Here is a 21,659-nt window from a genome sequence, read left to right on the forward strand (position 1 = left end):
CGGTGGGTAGGGTAAGATTGGAGGGTTGGAAGGGGAAGGGGGTATAGAGGGGTTTGAGAGGGGGTAGGGGGGAAGGGACTAAGCAAGGAGTGGGTATAGGGCGGGGATGATATTTAATGCAAAGACCAGTCGTGTGGGGGATTAGGGGAGGTTCTAGTTAGGTAATTAGGTTAATTGTGTGTAGAATTTATGTTTCGCAAATAGGTGGTCTGTATTTGAAACACTGTTGTGACAACCATAAAAACATACAAGGCCAGAGGAGGCATATGGGAGGGAGAATACAACTACACCAGTAAAGGGGACATCACCGTTGACTGGGCTAACTTGGTTACCCTTACGGGTCTTTGAGTCTATGTAGGAGCTCCACTGCACATTAAGTAATTTATACAGTGTTGGGAGTGGTTATGAATCTCAATGGGTACCTCATATCAGGCTGTAGGCGAGGTGTAATATATCGAGCCTAAGGTGGGTCTTTGAGTGGTCAGCCTCCCATCTCTCACTGAACCCTGCTAGAGGACTGTAGATTGTGGGCTCTCACAATGTTATATGCAACTTTACCTCCCCTATAACCTAATAACACAAAGTTAACTAAATCTGTGAATCCATATCAGACTCCTTGATTAACATTATAACGTTCAAAACTGCAAAGGATACTGTAGCATTTGTTTGAAGTTAATGCCTCAGAGTCTTTAGATCTGCAGCAGTCTGAGTCTATGGCTGAATTTTCAGGTGCTTGACTGTGCTGTCTCGAGGGAAGAGTCCTGATGCAACTGAGTAGAACCAATGGAAAGTCCCGCAAGGAACATCTTTTCATCTGATCATGGAAGGAACACCGTTGTCCTGTTCTGGTGGGTGGCAATTATGGATACCGGGAAACCCCATCGATACTGAACTTTGTGAGCCCTCAGTTTGGCTGTGATGTGGCCTAGATCCCTTCTTTTCTGTAGAGTGGTGGGGGATAGATCAGAAAAAATTTGTAATTCCTCTTCCGCGTGATGGACTGGGTGCTTGAGTCGGGCACATCTAAGAATCTCCTCCTTATCTTTGTAGTTTAGGAAGCGGACGATGATATCTCTGGGGGGGGGGGGCCTTTGGTGGAGGTTTGGCCCTAAGCGCTCTGTGAGCGCGCTCTAATAATATGTCCGGTGAGGAAGGGGAGTCTTTTAGGGTTCGGAACAGGCTCTGGAGGTACCCGTCAATGGCAGGGGGGTGTATGGTTTCTGATATTCCTCTGAAACGTAAATTGTTCCGTCGACCCCTGTTATCCAGATCTTCAATTTTGTCTGACAATTGTTGTATTATTTCTGAATTGCCCCTGATATCAGAGCTCATTAATTCAACAGAAGTGGAGTGTTCTTGCTGCTTGGTTTCTACCTGGGAAACCCTAGTGTCCAAAACAGAAATGTCTCTTCTTAGGTCATTGAACAGATTGCGCATCTCCTGGACAGCATTTCTGATATCTTCTTTAGAAGAAAGATGCCGAAGATCCTCTTTTGTAATTATATGTTGCCCTTGCACTTCAAGGGCAATGGTCTGTGTGTTGTGATCTCGCTGGGGTGTTTCCATGTTGTCCGTAGGGGGTAGTGGTAGGGGTAGCTGTTCAACTTGCTTTAGGTATTTGCTGAGCGTGCGTACTGGGGTATTCTTATCAGCCTTGTTTTGTTTTTTGCAAGGCATCACTCAGCCCTCTTACTGCCGTGTCAATGAGTCCACAGTAATTTCAGACCAACAGGGAAATCATTACTTTCTTAGTACCACAATGTGCAAAGAGTTGCTGGAAAAGGGGATGTAAAGTGTCAAGGCGTGGAGTGCCAGAGAACCAGCAGCTGCCTCCCTTTATTATTATTTTTTTATGTTTTTTTTTTTTATATATTCTTTTTGATCTTTATTATTATTTTTTTATATATGTGTTTTTTTGTTTTTTTTTGTCTGTAGAATAGTGTAGGGGACAGACACCCCAATCATCCCCTTCCCAAGTGTGACAGTCTCTGTTACTTGACAGTGATACTGATGGAGCTGAGGGAAAGGTTTTTAAATCCTGTGGTCTTTCGATAAAGTTCAATATGGTCTGTTCACTATCAATCTGTTTTTGCTGTAAATGCTGATGTAAAGTGTAAAATGACTCAAAAAGGCCAGATTATGCCAGGGCTCTCACTATTTTCTTTTCCTGTCTCTTCCTCCCCCTCCTGTCTCCTTCTCCCTCTCCCCCCTGCTTTTTTATCTTTCCCCTCTCTCCTTCCTTTCTTTCTTCCTTTTTTTTTTTTTTTTTTCCTTTTTATTTTGTATATTCTCTGTTCCAGTTATTATGTATTTTAAATCTGCAGCAGCTCTTTGGGCCGGTTGTCTGCGGCTGCTGGCTTCCCGCTTCCCCCCCGTGTGTTCTACTACCAAGATGGCCGGAGGGTTTTCATTACCCTCATAAGGCTATTTAATTAAGGTGTGTTCTGGCCACTGTTGTATGAGTCACGCTATGCGGCAAGAAGCGTTGCCGTGTTGACTTTTTTATGTAAGAGCCAAGTTGTGACCGATGGTTTGTTCGGCTGCTATCCGGTGCGTGTGTGCGGGCAAAAATGGGTTGGTGCGCACTAGGGCCCTGCAGTTGCGGCCACCGCGCGGCAAGGTAAGAAGTTTGCTGGTTTGCCCTGAGTGGCTTGTTATGTGTCTGGGCTTACCGCTGCTGGTTTTAGTAGTCGGGTGGCGATCTCTCCCTCTTGGTTCTTGTAGTGTGTTCAGTGGGGGAAGATTAGGTTTCTGCACCGCCACACTGAGTCTTCCGCCGCAGTGTGAAAGAGAGCCGGGTCTCCTGCACTGCTGATGTCCGTTCTTGCAGACGAATGTAATCTTTTGAAATTCAGCCTTAGGCTATGTCAGGGATTGGAGGTGGGTTTAGCATTCCCAGATATAGGGAAATATTGGCTTGGGAGTTCAAATTAAGTTAGATATACATATTGTACTACTTGAGGGTTGAGGAGCTCTCCTAAAACACCGCCATCAGCCTGCGTGGTTTGGTTCCGCACCCAGCACTTTATTTTTTATACCCACATGGCTTATGTTTGACTGCTTTACTGCGGTTGTTTAGGCTCAGCTTATTCCGGAGAGGATGGGCGGGGCCTAATTTTGTGCCTCAATGGCGCAGTTTCTTCACAATACCAGAGTGATTTTCAAACTGTAATTTTCAGCTCCGGTTGGGCCCAAACTGACTCCTGGTGTTCCGGAGTGATTTTGAGGCTTGATTAAGATCCCTGGGGGCAAGTAGGCGCCACAGCATAGCTGTGGTGTGGTGCAGGGGATTATAAAGTTTTCCTAATAAACGTTGTTGTTTTATTGATAATTCAGAGGGTTAATTGCTCTTTCCTGTGGGGTGCAACATATGACTGCATTATAGGGCAGGTTTATCTTAAAATTGGGCATATGTGAACACTTTTAATCTGTTTTGCAAAATAGTGCGCTTTTTATTTTCTTAAAGGCGCAGTACCGTTTTTTTAAAAAAATGGTGTTATCTCACTAAATAGAGTGTTTAACGACTTTGTGGTGTTTACATAGCCTGTTTAACACTGACACTAAGGAAGTTCAATGTTCTATGTGTTTAGAAGCCATTGTGGAACCCCCCCTTACATTGTGCCCTTCTTGTACTGAAAGGGCCTTACACTGTAAAGAACATATTTTATGTAATGAAAGTGTGTCTAAGGATGATTCTCAGGCTGTAGAGAATCAGGATACGCCATCTAATTCTCCCCAAGTGTCTCAACCTTTAACGCCCACTCAAGCGACGCCAAGTACTCCTAGTGCGTCTACTTCTTTTACTTTGCAAGATATTGCTTCAGTGATGACTACTACCCTTACAGAGGTACTATCTAAACTGCCAGGTTTGCAGGGTAAACGCAGTAGGTCAGGTATTAATGTAAATACTGAACCCTCTGATGCCTTAGTGGCTATTTCTGATACACCCTCACAATGCTGATTTGGGGGTTAGGGATTTTATGTCTGAGGGAGAACTTTCAGAGTCAGGAAATTTATTACCTCAGACAGACTCGGACGTCACGTCCTTTGAATTTAAACTGGAACACCTCCGCCTGTTGCTCAGGGAGGCTTTAGCGACTCTGGATGATTGTGACCCTATCACAATTCCCCCAGAAAAATTGTGTAAAATGAACAAATATTTAGAAGTACCTACTTACACAGATATTTCTTTCATGTAATTAGCAAGAGTCCATGAGCTAGTGACGTATGGGATATACATTCCTACCAGGAGGGGCAAAGTTTCCCAAACCTCAAAATGCCTACAAATACACCCCTCACCACACCCACAATTCAGTTTTACATACTTTGCCTCCCATGGAGGTGGTGAAGTAAGTTTGTCCTAGATTTCTACGTTGATATGCGCTTCGCAGCAGGCTGAAGCCCGGTTTTCCTCTCAGAGTGCAGTGAATGTCAGAGGGATGTGAAGGGAGTATTGCCTATTTGAATACCATGGTCTTCCTCTAGGGGATCTATTTCATAGGTTCTCTGTTATCGGTCGTAGAGATTTCTTCTCCTACCTCCCTTTTCAGATCGACGATATACTCTTATATACCATTACCTCTACTGATTCTCGTTTCCGTACTGGTTTGGCTATCTACTATATGTAGATGAGTGTCTTGGGGTAAGTAAATCTTATTTCTATTTATGACACTCAAAGCTATGGTTGGGCACTTTTTATGTAAAGTTCTAAATATATGTCTTAAAACTTATATTTGCCTTGATTCAGGATAATCAATATTCCTTCTTTCAGACTGTCAGTTTAATTTTTTGGGAAAATGCATTTGAATAAATATTTTTTCTTACCTTAAAAATTTCAATTGACTTTTTTCCTTGCGGGCTGTTAGGCTTGCGGGGGCAAAAAATGCTTCAATTTATTGTCATTTTTGGCGCAAATTTTTTTGACGCAAAATTTAGTCATTTCCGGCGCCATAGTTGACGCCGGAAGTTTTCACGTGGTTGCGTCATTTTTGACGCATGCGTGTTAGACTTTTTTTGGTGCCATTTTTTTGTTGCTTCTGGTTGCTAGAGGCTTGTTTGTTTTGCATTTTTTCCCATTCCTGAAACTGTCATTTAAGGAATTTGATAAAGCAAAATTATATGTTGTTTTTTCTATTACATATTGCAAGATGTCACAACCTGACCCTTGATCAGAATCTACTTCTGGAAAGACGCTGCCTGATGTTGGTTCTACCAAAGCTAAGTGCATTTGTTGTAAACTTTTGGTAACTGTTCCTCCGGCTGTAGTTTGTGTTAGTTGTCATGAAAAACATTCTAACGCAGATAATGTCTCCATTAGTAATAATCCATTACCTGTTGTTGTTCCTTCAACATCTAATGTTCAGGATGTTCCTGTTAATGTAAGAATTTGTTTCTAATTCTATTAGGAAGGCTCTATCTGTTATTCCTCCTTCCAGTAAACGCAAAAGGTCTTTTAAAACTTCTCATATTTCAGATGAATTTTTAAATGACCGCCATCATTCTGACTTATCTATTTCTGATGAGGATCTCTCTGGTTCAGAAGATTCTGCCTCAGATATTGACACTGATAAATCTTCATATTTATTTAAGATGGAGTTTATTCGTTCTTTACTTAAAGAAGTATTAATTGCATTAGATATGGAGGAGTCTAGTCCTCTTGATATTAAAACTTATAAGCGTTTAAATTCAGTTTTTAAACCTCATGTAGTTATTCCAGAAGTTTTTCCAGTTCCTGATGCTATTTCAGAAGTAATTTCTAGGGAATGGAATAGTCTGGGTACTTCATTTACTACTCCTCCGAGGTTTAAGAAATTGTACCCTTTGACATCTGACAGATTAGAGTTTTGGGAGAAAATCCCCAAAGTTGATGGGGCTATCTCTACTCTTGCTAAACTTACTACTATTCCTACGGCAGATAGTACTTCGTTTAAGGATCCTTTAGATAGGAAGCTTGAATCTTTTCTAAGGAAGGCTTATTTATGTTCAGGTAATCTTCTTAGGCCTGCTATTTCTTTGGCTGATGTTGCTGCAGCTTCCACTTTTTGGTTGGAGGCTTTAGCACAACAAGTGTCAGACCATAATGCTTATAGCATTGTTAAACTTCTTCAACATGCTAATAACTTTGTTTGTGATGCCATTTTTTATATCATTAGAGTTGATGTCAGGTATATGTCTTTAGCTATTTTAGCTAGAAGAGCTTTATGGCTTAAATCTTGGAATGCAGATATGACTTCTAAGTCAACATTGCTTTCTCTTTCTTTCCAAGGTAATACATTATTTGGTTCTCAGTTAGATTCAATAATTTAAACTGTTACTGGGGGGAAGGGAGCCTTTTTGCCTCAGGACATAAAATCTAAAGGTAAATATAGGGCTGCTAATCGTTTTCGTTCCTTTCGTCAGAATAAGGAACAAAAGCCTGACCCTTCCTCTAAAGGAACAGTTTCCGTTTGGAAACCTTCTCCAGTCTGGAATAAATCCAAGCCTTTTCGAAAGTCAAAACCAGCCCCTAAATCCACATGAAGGTGCGGCCCTCATTCCAGCACAGCTGGTAGGGGGCAGGTTACGATTTTTCAAAGATGTTTGGATCAATTCGATTCACAATCTTTGGATTCAGAACATTGTTTCACAGGGGTACAGAATAGGTTTCAAGGTAAGGCCGCCTGTGAGAAAAAATTTTCTCTCACGCATCCCAGTTAACCCAGTAAAGGCTCAGGCGTTTCTGAAATGTGTTTCAGACCTAGAGTCAGCTGGGGTAATTATGCCAGGTCCAGTTCTGGAACAGGGTCTGGGGTTTTACTCAAATCTATTCATTGTACCAAAGAAGGAGAATTCCTTCAGACCAGTTCTGGATCTAAAAATATTGAATCGTTATGTAAGAATACCAACATTCAAAATGGTGACTATAAGGACTATTCTGCCTTTTGTTCAGCAAGGGCATTATATGTCTACAATAGACTTACAGGATGCATATCTTCATATTCCAATTCATCCAGATCACTATCAGTTCCTGAGATTCTCTTTTCTAGACAAGCATTACCAGTTTGTTGCTCTTCCGTTTGGCCTAGCAACAGCTCCAAGGATCTTTTCAAAGGTTCTCGGTGCCCTTCTCTCTGTAATCAGATAATCAGAGAACAGGGTATTGCGGTATTTCCGTATTTGGACGATATCTTGGTACTTGCTCAGTCTTTACATTCTGCAGAATCTCATACGAATCAACTTGTGTTGTTTCTTCAAAGACATGGTTGGAGGATCAATTTTCCAAAGAGTTCATTGATTCCTCAGACAAAGGTAACCTTTTTAGGTTTCCAAATAGATTCAGTGTCCATGACTTTGTCTCTAACAGAAAAGAGACGTCTGAAATTAGTTTCAGCTTGTCGAAACCTTCAGTCTCAATCATTCCCTTTGGTAGCTTTGTGCATGGAAATTCTAGGTCTCATGACTGCTGCATCGGACGCGATCCCTTTTGCTCGTTTTCACATGAGACCTCTTCAGCTGTGTATGCTGAACCAATGGTGCAGGGATTATACAAAGATATCACAATTAATATCCTTAAATCCCAATGTTCGATCTTCTCTGACTTGGTGGTTGGATCACCATCGTTTAATTCAAGGGGCTTCTTTTGTTCGTCCAACCTGGACTGTGATCTCAACAGATGCGAGTCTTTCAGGTTGGGGAGCTGTATGGGGATCTCTGACAGCGCAGGGGGTTTGGGAATCTCAGGAGGCGAGATTACCAATCAACATTTTGGAACTCAGATTTTCAGAGCTCTTCAGTTCTGGCCTCTTCTGAAGAGAGAATCGTTTATTTGTTTTCAGACAGACAATGTCACAACCGTGGCGTATGTCAATCATCAAGGAGGGACTCACAGTCCTCAGGCTATGAAAGAAGTATCTCTGATACTTGTATGGGCGGATTCCAGCTCTTGTCTAATTTCTGCGGTTCACATCCCAGGTATAGACAATTGGGAAGCGGATTATCTCAGTCGCCAGACGCTACATCCGGGCGAATGGTCTCTTCACTCAGAGGTATTTCTTCAGATTCTTCAAATCTGGGGACTTCCAGAAATAGATTTGATGGCCTCTCATCTAAACAAGAAACTTCCCAGGTATCTGTCCAGATCCAGGGATCCTCAGGCGGAAGCAGTGGACGCGTTGTTGCTTCCTTGGAATTATCAACCTGCTTATATCTTTCCGCCTCTAGTTCTTCTTCCAAAAGTGATTTCCAAAATCCTAATGGAGCGTTCGTTTGTACTGCTGGTGGCTCCAGCATGGCCTCACAGGTTTTGGTATGCGGCTCTCGTTCGGATGGCCAGTTGCCAACCTTGGACACTTCCGTTAAGGCCAGACCTTCTATCTCAAGGCCCATTTTTCCATCAGGATCTCAAATCATTAAATTTGAAGGTATGGAGATTGAACGCTTGATACTTAGTCATAGAGGTTTCTCTGACTCAGTGATTAATACTATGTTGCAGGCTCGTAAATCTGTATCTAGGAAGATTTATTACCGAGTCTGGAAGACTTACATTTCTTGGTGTTCTTCTCATAAATTCTCTTGGCATTCTTTTAGCATTCCTAGAATTTTACAGTTTCTTCAGGATGGTTTGGATAAGGGTTTGTCTGCAAGTTCTTTGAAAGGACATATCTCTGCTCTTTCTGTTCTTTTTCACAGAAAGATTGCTAAACTTCCTGATATTCATTGTTTTGTACAGGCTTTGGTTCGTATCAAGCCTGTCATTAAGTCAATCTCTCCTCCTTGGAGTCTTAATCTGGTTCTGAGGGCTTTACAGGCTCCTCCGTTTGAACCTATGCATTCTCTGGATATTAAATTACTTTCTTGGAAAGTTTTGTTCCTTTTGGCCATCTCTTCTGCTAGAAGAGTTTCTGAGTTATCTGCTCTTACTTGTGAATCTCCTTTTCTGATTTTTCATCAGGATAAGGCGGTGTTGCGGACTTCATTTAAATTTTTACCTAAAGTTGTGAATTCTAACAACATTAGTAGAGAAATTGTTGTCCCTTCATTGTGTCCTAATCCTAAGAATTCTCTGGAAAGATCTTTACATTCTTTGGATGTGGTTAGAGCTTTGAAATATTATGTTGAAGCTACTAAAGGTTTCAGAAAGACTTCTAGTCTATTTGTTATCTTTTCTGGTTCCAGGAAAGGTCAGAAGGCTTCTGCCATTTCTTTGGCATCTTGGTTAAAGTCTTTGATTCATCATGCTTATGTGGAGTCGGGTAAGTCCCCGCCTCGAAGGATTACGGCTCATTCTACTAGGTCAGTTTCTACTTCCCGGGCTTTTAGGAATGAAGCTTCTGTTGATCAGATTTGCAAAGCAGCAACTTGGTCTTCTTTGCATACTTTTACTAAATTCTACCATTTTGATGTTTTCTCTTCTTCTGAAGCAGTTTTTGGTAGAAAAGTACTTCAGGCAGCTGTTTCAGTTTGATTCTTCTGCTTATTATTTCATTTTTTTGTTTTGGGTTGTGGATCTTTTTCAGCGGAATTGGCTGTCTTTATTTTATCCCTCCCTCTCTAGTGACTCTTGCGTGGAAGTTCCACATCTTGGGTATCTGCTATCCCATACGTCACTAGCTCATGGACTCTTGCTAATTACATGAAAGAAAACATAATTTATGTAAGAACTTACCTGATAAATTCATTTCTTTCATATTAGCAAGAGTCCATGAGGCCCACCCTTTTTTGTGGTGGTTATGATTTTTTTGTATAAAGCACAATTATTCCAATTCCTTATTTTTGATGCTTTCGCTCCTTTCTTATCACCCCACTTCTTGGCTATTCGTTAAACTGAATTGTGGGTGTGGTGAGGGGTGTATTTGTAGGCATTTTGAGGTTTGGGAAACTTTGCCCCTCCTGGTAGGAATGTATATCCCATACGTCACTAGCTCATGGACTCTTGCTAATATGAAAGAAATGAATTTATCAGGTAAGTTCTTACATAAATTATGTTTTTTTCCGGTTCCTAAGAGAATTTCGGAAATTGTTAAGAGGGAATGGGATAGACAGGTTTTCTCCCCCTCCTAACTTTAAGAAAATGTTTCCTATATCTGACACCATACAGGACTCCTGGTGATTGGTCCCTAAGGAGGAGGGAGCTATAGCTACTCTAGCTAAGCGAACAACTATACTCATTGAAGACAGTTGTGCTTTTACAGACCTATGGATAAAAAATTAGAGGGTCTTCTAAAGAAACTATTTTTCACCAGGGTTTTCTCTTACAGCCTGCATTGTTCCAGTAACTACTGCAGCTGCCTTTTGGTTCGACGCCCTGGAAGAGTCTCTGAAGGTAGAGACACCTTTTAGAGGACATTTTAGACAAAATATAGGCTCTTAAATTAGCCAATTCATTTATTACTGATGCTGCTTTTCAAATTGCAAAATTAGCAGCGAAAGACGCATGCCATTCTGGCGCGCAGAGCGTCATGGCTAAAGTCGTGGTCCGCTGACGTATCGTCTAAATCTAAGTTTTTATCTATTCCCTTCAAAGATAAGACCCTATTCGGGTCTGAGCTGAAGGAAATAATTTCTGGAACTAGAGGCACGCCCTACCTCAGGACAAGTCCCTCAAGATGAGGGGTAAACAAAATGATTTTCGTTCCTTTCGAAATTTTAAAGGAGTATCCTCTGCATTTTAACGGAGTATCCTTTGCTTCCTCTTCCTCCACTAAGCAGGAAGGGAACTTTGTTCAATCCAAGTCGGTCTGGAGACCTAACCAGGCCTGGAATAAAGGTAAACAAGCCAAGAAGCCCACTGCTGCTACCAAGACAGCATTAAGGGGCAGCCCCCGATCAGGGACCGGATCTAATTGGGGGCAGACTCTCGTTCTTTGCTCAGGCTTGGGCAAGGGATGTACAGGATCCCTGGGCATTGGAAATTGTGACCCAGGGGGACCAGCTGGAATTCAAGGATTTCCTCCCAAGGGGGAGATTCATCTTTCACGTCTGTCTGTAGACCAGACAAACAGAGAGGCGTTTCTTACGCTGTGCAAAAGACCTTTACACAATGGGTGTAAGTTGCCCAGTTCCAGAACTGGAACAGGGGCAGGGGTTCTACTAAAATCTATTTGTGGTTCCCAAAAGAGAAGGAACCTTCAGACCAATTTTAGATCTCAAATGTCTAAACAAATTTCTTAGAGTCCCATCGTTCAAGATGGAGACCATTCGTACAATTTTTGCCAATTGTCCAGGAGGGTCAATATATGACCACTGTGGATCTGCTGGATGCGTACCTTCACATTCCTATCCACAAGGCTCATCATCAATTCCTAAGATTTGCATTTTAGGACAAACATCTGTTGGTGGCCCTTCCCTTCGGGTTGGCCACGGCCCCCATGATCTTCACAAAGGTTCTAGGGTCCCTTTTAGCAGTTCTCAGGCTCCGAGGCGCCCTATCTGGGCGATATCTTGATCCAGGCGTCAACCTATCATCTGTCCATATCTCACACGGACATCGTGTTGTCCTTTCTAAGAACTCTCGGTTGGAATGTGAATGTAGAAAACAGTTCACTGGTTCCACAGACAAGAGTTCTATTCCTGGGAACTCTAATAGGCTCGGTAAACATGAAACTATTCTGACAGAAGTCAGAAAATCAAAGATTCTAAATACTTGCCGAGCTCTGCAGTCCTTTCATCGGCCATCAGTGGCTCAGTGTATGGGAGTCATCGGACTAATGGTAGCAGCGATGGATATCATCCCGTCTGCTCGCTTCATCTCAGACCACTACAACTGTGCACGCTCAGTCAGTGGAATGGGGATTATGCAAATTTATCTCCTCAGATAAATCTGGACCAAGAGACCTGAGACTCTCTTCGGTGGTGGTTGTCACTGGACAATCTGTCCCAATGGATGTGCTTCCGCAGGCCATCTTGGACTGGGGTGCAGTCTGGTATTCCCTGAAGGCTCAGGGTGTGTGGAGTCTCAATTGCCAATCTTTATTCTGGAACTGAGAGCGATATTCAACGCGCTGCTGGCGTGGCCTCAGTTGGCTTCCGCCAAATTCATAAGATTCCAGTCGGACAATATCACTACTGTGGCATGTATCAATCATCCGGGGGGAACAAGGAGTTCTCTAGCCATGATAGAAGTATCAAAGATAATTCGATGGGCGGCTCACTCTTGCCATCTGTCTGCGATCTATATCCCAGGAGTAGAAAACTGGGAAGCGAATTTTCTAAGTCATCAGACTTTTCATCCGGGGGAGTGGGAACTTCATCCGAAGGTGCTTGCAACCTTGATTCATCAATGGGGCATACCGGAAATTGGATCTGATGGCATCTCGACAGAATGCCAAGCTTCCACGTAACGGGTCCAGATCAAGGGATCCCCAGGCTGTACTGATTGATACTCTAGCAGTACCTTGGTCGTTCAACCTGGCTTATGTATTTCCACCAGAATCAAACAGGAGAGGGCTTCAGTAAACATGTCGTCTCTGCCACCGTGGAGACTGCCATTTAGAAGGGACCTTCTCATTCAAGGTACTTTCCAACATCCAAATCTAACTTCTCTGCAGCTGACTGCTTGGAGATTGAACGCTTGATTTTATCTAAGCGGGGTTTCTCTGAGCCGGTCATTGATACTCTGATTCAGGCTCGCAAGCCGTTTTCTAGAAAAATCTGCCATAAAATATCTTTATTGGTGTGAATCCAAGGGTTACTCATGGACTAAGATTAGGATTCCTAGGATTTTGTTTTTTCTCCAAGGATTGGAGAAGGGATTATCAGCTAGTTCCTTGAAGGGACAAATTTCTGCTTCACAAGCGTCTGGCAGATGTCCCAGATGCTCAGGCTTTAATCAGAATCAAGCCTGTGTTTAAAACAATTGCTCCGCCATGGAGCTTGAATTTAGTTCTTAATGTTCTTCAAGGGGTTCCGTTTGAACTCATGCATTCCATAGATATTAAACTATTATCTTGGAAAGTTTTGTTTTTAGCAGCTATTTCTTCGGCTCAAAGAGTTTCTGAGCTTTCTGCATTACAATGTGATTCCCCTTATCTTATATTCCATTCTGATAAGGTGGTTTTGCGTACTAAACCTGGATTCCTTTCTAAGGTTGTTTCACATAAGAATATAAATCAGGAAATTGTGGTTCCTTCCTTGTGTCCTAATCCTTCCTCTAAGAAGGAACATTTGTTACATTATTTGGATGTGGTTCGCTCTTTAAAGTTTTATTTACAAGCGACCAAAGATTTCCGTCAAACATCTTCCCTGTTTGTTGTTTATTCTGGGAAGTGTAGGGGTAAAAAAGCTACGGATACCTCTTTCTTTTTGGCTGAAAAGCATTATCCGTTTGGCATACGAGACTGCTGGAAAGCAGCCTCCTGAAAAAAATACAGCTCATTCTACTAGAGCGGTGGCTTCCACTTGGGTTTTTAAAAAACGATGCTTCTGTTGAACAGATTTGTAAGGCTGTGACTTGGTCCTCCCTTCATACTTTTTCCAAATTTTCCAAATTTGATACTTTTGCTTCTTCTGAGGCTATTTTTGGGAGAAAGGTGCTTCAAGCAGTGGTGTCTTCCGTTTAGGTTCCTGTCTTGTCCCTCCCTTTCATCCGTGTCCTAAAGCTTTGGTATTGGTATCCCACAAGTAAGGATGAAACTCGTGGACTCTGTATATCTTGTAAAAGAAAAGGAAATTTATGCTTACCTGATAAATTAATTTCTTTTACGATATACCGAGTCCACGGCCCACCCTGTCATTTTGAGACAGGATTTATTTATTTTTATAAACTTTAAATCACCTCTGCACCTTGTTAGTTCTTTCCCTTTCTCTTCCTATACCTTCGGTCGAATGACTGGGGGGAGGAGTTAAGGGAGGATCTATATAGCAGCTCTGCTGTGGTGCTCTTTGCCACTTCCTGTTAGCAGGAGGATTATATCCCACAAGTAAGGATGAAACCCGTGGACTCGGTATATCGTAAAAGAAATTAATTTATCAGGTAAGCATAAATTTCCTTTTTTTGAATGATATGCTCTGTCTGGATCACAAAATATTTTTTTTTGGGGTTTCATATCCCTTTAAGATCAATCCCAGAAACCCCTGACATGACTAGGCTTCTCCTGCTGATGCTTACAATAAATGTCTGGCTGTTGCTTTTCCCTGGGTATGTCTATTCTCTTTAACACTAGAAACATTGTATACTATTTAAATTTTGTGTGTGTGTGGTGCAGGTAAATTTAATCTTTTACAGATCCGTACCCTAATAAACCTATTCATTGATCAGTGTTTAAGCAGTTCTCACGATATTCAGAGTTATGCAATAGTCAGCCTTTTATATAAAGGTCTTCCTTTCAAAATCGGAGTATAAAATGTATATGGCTGGATGGATATAGAATACTTTATAGCTACTCAATAGCTAGGGGAAATGTCTAATATTGAATCTATCATGGGGTTGGTGTTGCCATGAAAGCATGTGATGGCTGGACTTTTGTGATGTGCCTTTTTTAAAAGCATTTCCTTCCTTTCTTGCAAATGAGAGATTGGTTTAATTGTGTTATAATAAATGGGGGGCAATAGGGGTCCCCTTGAATTATAGAAATCACCTGAGATAAATGGTTATAAGCCTCAAGAACAGACTATTCCTCATGAAAGTGCTGACAGTTGGGAGTCATTATGGGCACTCAATAGGTTAATATTATTATAAGTAAATTTGTGATCTCTGGTAATTGTGAAATTGTCTTTAGTCATAAAGTATGAAATAACACGGTGTTCCATTAGACATTTTATAGAACTAAGCTATATAACAGTTAACGTCCTTGAATCTGTTCTCTGCTGGGAAGACATTTGCCTCTGCTTTCATGCATGATTATAATGCTTTATGCATCTGTTTGTTGTTTTCCCAGTCCCATAACCACTCCATCTGCATCCGTCCACCTCTTCCAGCCTTCAATGTCTCTGCTCAGAATGCCACATTCTACCTCGGGGGCTCTTTTGTAAGTATCGATTGCTTTACACATGCTGTAATCCATCAACTGATGATAAAATGATAGCTTGAAATTGATCCCGCAATATTTGGATTGAAGACCTTTTGTTAGTAGCAGAAAATACAGAATTTCAATCCTCCTGGAATTGATGAAAAGCCACTCTTTAAGAAGGGCCAATACTGTGTTGTGTCACAAAGGACCAAATCTAAAAAGCAGACAGTAGAGATTGGACTAAGAAATATTAGTTCTTTATTTGTATTCCCGTCAGTCTGCTAGGTCTGTGCAATAAACTGGAACATTTGTACTAAAAGCTTTCATCTGAAATAAACTAATACAATGTGGGATACATTATGATCTATGCTTATGCATGTTTATGTTGTGATTATTTGTGACTATGCCTTTGGCTTTTAAAACTGCATGAGTTTATAAAACTGATTTATACTCTGTCTTGTAGGATAAACTGAAAACCCTACAGGTTTGGCATTCAAAACTGAACATCAATTCCAGCAAGCCTGTGTTTTTTGGAAAGCTCTCACCTGTAACGGTAAAGACCTCTCCTTTGTTTTCTTGTTGTGTTTTGATTTTCTTTGCACTCTTCTCTAAATGTACTCTTTATTAGTATATAAGTTTTAAAACAAATCCGTAATTCTATCTGACAGCAGTATATGGAATGTTTTTCACTTAAATGGACAGTAAAGTGAAAATTAAGTTTAAATTGATTGTTTAAAATGCCTTGCTCTATTCAACCAATTAATATTGTTAATTTGCTTAGGTCTCTTGGTATTCTTTGTTTAAGAGTAATCACAGGTGAGCTCAGGATCTGGCAGCAGTGTCTGCAACAATGTTTATAGCAATTTATACATAGTTACAATCAAACTTGTGCCATAGTTTGCGAAAGACGTGCACGCTCCTATCAGCCTACCTAGGTTTATGCTTTAGCAAAGGATACAAAGAGAATGAAGCAAGTTAGATAATAGAAGTATATTGGAAAGTTGTTTAGAATTGCATGCTCTATTGGAACCATGAACGTTTAATAATGAACAAATAGTTTATAGAATGGGATCATATTGCCAAAAATACACACAATGTTGTGATGAATATTGTGATCTGTGGTTGCTCTCAATAGACATCTAGGAGAATGCTTTTTGAGAAGAGAACTAATTAGACTACTGAGTTTGTAGTTTTGTTAACAGGGCATGGAAGTAAAAATTTAAAGTGACATGAAACCAAAAATTATTCTTTCATGATTCAGATAGAGGATACAATTTTAAGCAACTTTCCAATTTACTTCTAGTATCAATTTTGCTTAATTGTAGTATCTCCTTTATTGAAGGAACAGCAATGCACTACTGGGAGCTAGCTGAACACATTGGTAAGCTAATGATAGTAGGCATATATGTGTAGCTAGCTCCCAAGACTACCTCGGGATGCTTTTCAACAAAGGACACCAAGAGAATGAAGCAAATTAGAAGACACAATTTGGGTTTCATATCCCTTTAAAGTTTCATAAATCATGTAGAGCTTTCAATTGAAGTAAAAACTGTCCAATTCACTTTTATTATTGTTTCTTCTTTCTCTTTTCATCCTTTGACGAAAACCTAGCTCCTTTCCATGAGAGCATAGGTTAAGGTAGGTTAAGGAGTGGGCACATCTTGAGCACTATATGGCAGCAGTGTCTGGAATAATGTTTACAATAATATTATACATTGTGGCAAATACCACTGTCTTATAGTGCTGAAGACACTTGCACACTCCTGAGCCTACCTAGGTATGCTGTCATGTCAATTAGCTATTTTTCAACAAAGGGTGCCAAGAGCAAGACCTAAATAATAATTAACAGAAGTAAGCTTGAAAGGGTTTTTGTTAAATGCATATTCTAGCTGTATCATAACACCTCATTTTTTACTTCCATGTAACTTTAATTAAATAGAAAGCTTAAGTAGAAGAGTGTAAGCCTACTAGATGGTGCTATTGTTGTGTGTGTACATATATGTGTATGTATATATATATATATATATATATATATATATATATATATATATATATATATATATATATATTGAAAGGGGCAATACTATTTTTCTGATTTCTCAGGTTCAAAATGGTTCCTTCACCTTGGAGCTAGGTGTGGATGAAGTTTACACTTTAACAACCATCACAACTGGTCAAAAAGGTTCCTACCCTGACCCTCCACAGTCTCAGCCCTTTCCACGGAAATACAAGGATGACTTTAATGTCCGTAAGTCCTTATGTTTCATAGGGGGATTTTGTAACCTAAAGGCTTCCCTGACATGGTGCTCTTTAGGCAGGACAATACTGAGTCAGTGAAATGTAAGTCACTATTAAACATTACCGTATTGTCACACCTGGTCCCTGTATCTGCAGAATGTTAAAAAGTAATGCAGAAAAGATTTACTAAAACTGTGCTTGATCTGAATGGGTGAAAAAAGCTTCTACAATAGGAAATGTAAACTCTCTATATTTAAATATGTTAATAAGTGTGAATTAGTGGAATGAACTACAAAAGAAACATTAAGGTACTGGGCATAGTACACAATAGTTAGATTTTATTAGTAATACATTTTGAGTAATATGTAATATTTTAGTCATTTTGTAGTTATTCTAGGATGTAATTGAATGTATACTAATTTATTCAGATATAGGTAGAGATATTCTTAACATAGTATAATACCAAATTTTGTGGGTTTTTATTTTTTATTTTTTTTTATTTAAAGCCTGTAGGAAAATCAGGATTTTCACTTGGCGCTATCTCTGTCACTTTTTCTAATTTTCTAGGAAACCCTCCATTCACAGAAGCCCCTTACTTTGCAGACCAGTCAGGTGTGTTTGAATATTTCATAAATACAGCTGACCTTGGAAATCACACATTTACATTTCGCCAAGTCGTAAATCAGCGTCCTATTACCTGGGTGAATGACCCCGATCAAGCTATTAGTTTTATTGGAGATTTCACATGGTAAGTGATCCGTACGTCAAGTACGCCGAGTGCTGTTTGTCTGAGCCATAAGCAGTTTACTGTATGTATCTTTCAATATATCTCTGTATTTACAATAGAATTAAATTCGGTAGAAAAAGACAATGCAATATCACGTACATTTAATTTTAAATGAATAGTAGATTTAAATTTTTTTGCCAAATTTCAAAATGTACTTATTTGCTGGCCCCTGTATCATGTGACAGCGATCAGCTCATATCTGTATACAATGTGAACTCTTGCACATGCTCAGTAGGAGCTGATGCCTCAGTGTACGTATACAAAGACTGTGCACACTTTGATAGTGTAAGTAAATTGGGAAGTTTCCTAAAACTTCATGATCTATCTGAATCATAAAAGATTAATTTTGATTTTAGTTTCTTTAACAAGCTTGTGGTGGTGAAGGATACAATGGGGTACTGTGGTTCTTGCACTGTAACACTCGTAAGTCTGTGAGTGCTTATAGCATGTTTTAAAGGGACATTATATGCTAGATTTTTCTTAGCATACATGTTTTGTAGATGATCCATTTATACAGCCCATACATTTTTTAAATGTATAGTTTTGCTTATTTTAAATAACATTGCTCTGATTTTCAGACTCCTAACCAAGCCCCAAAGTTTTAGGAGAATACTAATGTATACCTACCCCAGCTTGCTCCTGTTTGTGTAAAGAGTCTTTTCATATGCAGAGGAAGGGGGGGGGGGAAGTGTCTGTTATTTCCCACTTAAAGGGACAGTATACTGTAAAATAGTTTTTCCCTTAATGTGTTTACAATTGTTTTTTTTACCAACTGCAGAGTAAAAAATGTATGAAAATTAGCTTTTTAAGGCTTATTTGTGTATATTAAAGCTCTGATTTTGTGTTTTGAAGCCACAAACTAATAAAATGGGTTGAGCTTGTAGGTATAATCAGAACTCATTACTTTATCACATTGTGTAAATATACTTGCTTCTTTATCTTATATCTGTCCATAAAACAATCACCAGTACCTTGAGAGAACAATGGAAAATCAACATTTTATTACCTTATCTCTGCTATATCCAACTGGGAGTGTAATTTCTTCTGCTGGCTGTGTTTACAAAGCTTATCTATAGCTGGTACGCGCGGCCACAAACTTTCAGAATAGGTGGGGATACCACCTGCTAAATCAACCATTTCAAATGCCAATATAAGGGTAAAGGAGCTACTTGTAAACAATTTAATACACTCCAGCAGGTAAAGTGGATCATTGGGAACACATTAAAGGGGAGACATTTTTTGAGTAAACTGTCCCTTTAATGAGGGTGTTCTAGCTACCTTTTTAACAGAGCTAAACTGGGAGCTTCTAAGTACGTTTATAAATGGGTTTTATACTGGATTTTTATATCGGTATCTGTGCAGATTTTTCTTTATAGTAGTGTCTATTACATGCAGTTATATCAAAATTGGTGTATACTGTCCCTTTAAGGAAAAGAAAGACAGGAATTTTTTTTTAAAATAAATTTTTATTGAGATTTGTTACCAATAACAAAACAGTGTATGTCCGTTTACAAAAGGAGCAAATGCAAAGAAACATTACATTCTAGATGATTTAAGGGATATATACGTGTGTTTGATCTAGCAACAGGTGTACCTGCATCTTCTGCAGAAGTTAAAAAGTTGTTACAGTATGATGGCAAATAGTGGATTAACAAATATAGCTCTTAGCATAGCAGGCTAGGCAATATCCTAAAGGAAACCAACATATAAATAGTTAGCATGTACACTTAACCGCTTTTTTTTTTTCTTTTTTCTTTTTTTTTAACAGTCAAACTGCTTTTACATTAAGAATGCAAATCTCATTTTAAGTAGAAATGCTTAAAGGGCCACTAAACCCAAAATCTTTCTTTCATGATTCAGATAGAGAATAGAAATTTAAACAACATTACAATTTACTTCCATTATTTATTTTGCTTCATTTTCTAGATATCCTTAGTTGAAGAAAAAGCAATGCACATGGTGAGCCAATCACACGAGGCTTCTATGTGCAGCAACCAATCAGCAGGTAGTGAGCATATCTAGATATGCTTTTCATCAAAGAATATCAAGAGAATAAAACAAATTAGATAATATAAGTAAATTAGAAAGATGTTTATAATTGCATTCTCTTTCTAAATCATAAAAGAAAAAATGTGGGTGGCATGTCCCTTTAACCTCTTAAACTAAGCAGGGTCACTTTTGCATCCAATAAAAGGTCATCTGAAAAAGGGGAGAGTCTCAAGTGGTACATGCTGCTGCTCCAGGGCCACTAATAAGAATAGCTTAGCAACTAATAAAGTCAATAGTAAAACAAATAAGTAGAAGACCTAGAAATTGCTGTTATGAAGTATTGGTAGAAAGCCCCCAACTATCTCCTATTAGGTGGGAAGCGAGTAAGGACTTATGAACCATATCACTAAATTGTGACCAGTATCTACCATAAAATAGTGAGCATTGATAGGGGTTGGTACTTATGTTATATTGTGAGGCTATGAAGTATTAAGTCTGTAACGAAACCAAATGAGCTCTTGTCGGTGAAGTACCAATGGTTGAAAGGCTTAAATCAGGCGTATTAAGAGAGAGTTCAGAGTAGGGCTGACTTTTATATGGAAAGTAGGTAAGAACAGCTTGTACAGTTGTGCTCATAAGTTTACATACCCTGGCAGAATTGATGGTTTCTTGGCCATTTTTCAGAGAATATGAATGATAACGCAAAAACTTTTCTTTCACTCATGGTTAGTGTTTGGCTGAAGCCATTTATTATCAATCAACTGTGTTTACTCTTTTTAAATCATAATAACAGAAACTACCCAAATGACCCTGATCAAAAGTTTACATACCCTGGTGATTTTGGCCTGATAACATGCACACAAGTTGACACAAAGGGGTTTTATTAAAGGTAACCATCATCAGGCATGGTTATGGAATTTCTAGGAACTTATGGAAGTAGTTGCTGAAAATGGGAAATAACTATATGAGTACCATTTTTGTTAGTAAGGTATATAGAAAAACAGCAGGCAAGAGCCGCTCATATAAAGATTGGATACAGCCTAATTGCAATAAGTGTTGAATGTTAGGGGGAAAAAAATGCCGGCTACTCGCAACAGTCAAAAACGAAGTCTTTATTATCCAATTAAAACATGGAGACGGTAGCAAAAACACACATATGGAGGGGAGCCCCTCCATATGTATGTTTCTTTCATGTAATTGGCAAGAGTCCATGAGCTAGTGACATATGGGATATACAATCCTACCAGGAGGGGGAAAGTTTCCCAAACCTCAAAATGCCTATAAATACACCCCTCACCACACCCACAATTCAGTTTTACAAACTTTGCCTCCTATGGAGGTGGTGAAGTAAGTTTGTGCTAAGATTTCTACGTTGATATGCGCTTCTCAGCATTGTTGAAGCCTGATTCCTCTCAGAGTACAGCGAATGTCAGAGGGACGTGAAGGGAGTATCACTTATTGAATACGATGATTTCCCTAACGGGGGTCTATTTCATAGGTTCTCTGTTATCGGTCGTAGAGATTCATCTCCTACCTCCCTTTTCAGATCGACGATATACTCTCAATTTACCATTACCTCTACTAAGAACTGTTTTAGTACTGGTTTGGCTATCTGCTATATGTGGATGGGTGTCTTTTGGTAAGTATGTTTTTTATTTCTTAAGACACCTCCGCTATGGTTTGGCACTTTATGCATTTATATAAAGTTCTAAATATATGTA

At 39.6% G+C, this 21,659-nt stretch overlaps 1 protein-coding gene across 2 annotated transcripts in view; it reads left to right on the forward strand.

Moving 5' to 3' along the window:
• The window catches only part of GALC (galactosylceramidase), a 163,379-nt gene that overhangs the window by 125,468 nt on the left and 16,252 nt on the right, over positions 1-21,659 (forward strand). For both annotated transcript variants that reach the window (XM_053697581.1, XM_053697582.1), the window contains exons 11-14: positions 14,853-14,942; positions 15,388-15,477; positions 17,028-17,172; positions 17,730-17,910. In XM_053697581.1, the coding sequence (XP_053553556.1) occupies positions 14,853-14,942; positions 15,388-15,477; positions 17,028-17,172; positions 17,730-17,910 (506 nt within the window). The remainder of the gene's footprint in view (positions 1-14,852; positions 14,943-15,387; positions 15,478-17,027; positions 17,173-17,729; positions 17,911-21,659) is intronic.

The sequence above is a fragment of the Bombina bombina genome, chromosome 1, assembly GCF_027579735.1.
Source record: "Bombina bombina isolate aBomBom1 chromosome 1, aBomBom1.pri, whole genome shotgun sequence".
NCBI classification, from domain to species: Eukaryota; Metazoa; Chordata; class Amphibia; order Anura; family Bombinatoridae; genus Bombina; species Bombina bombina.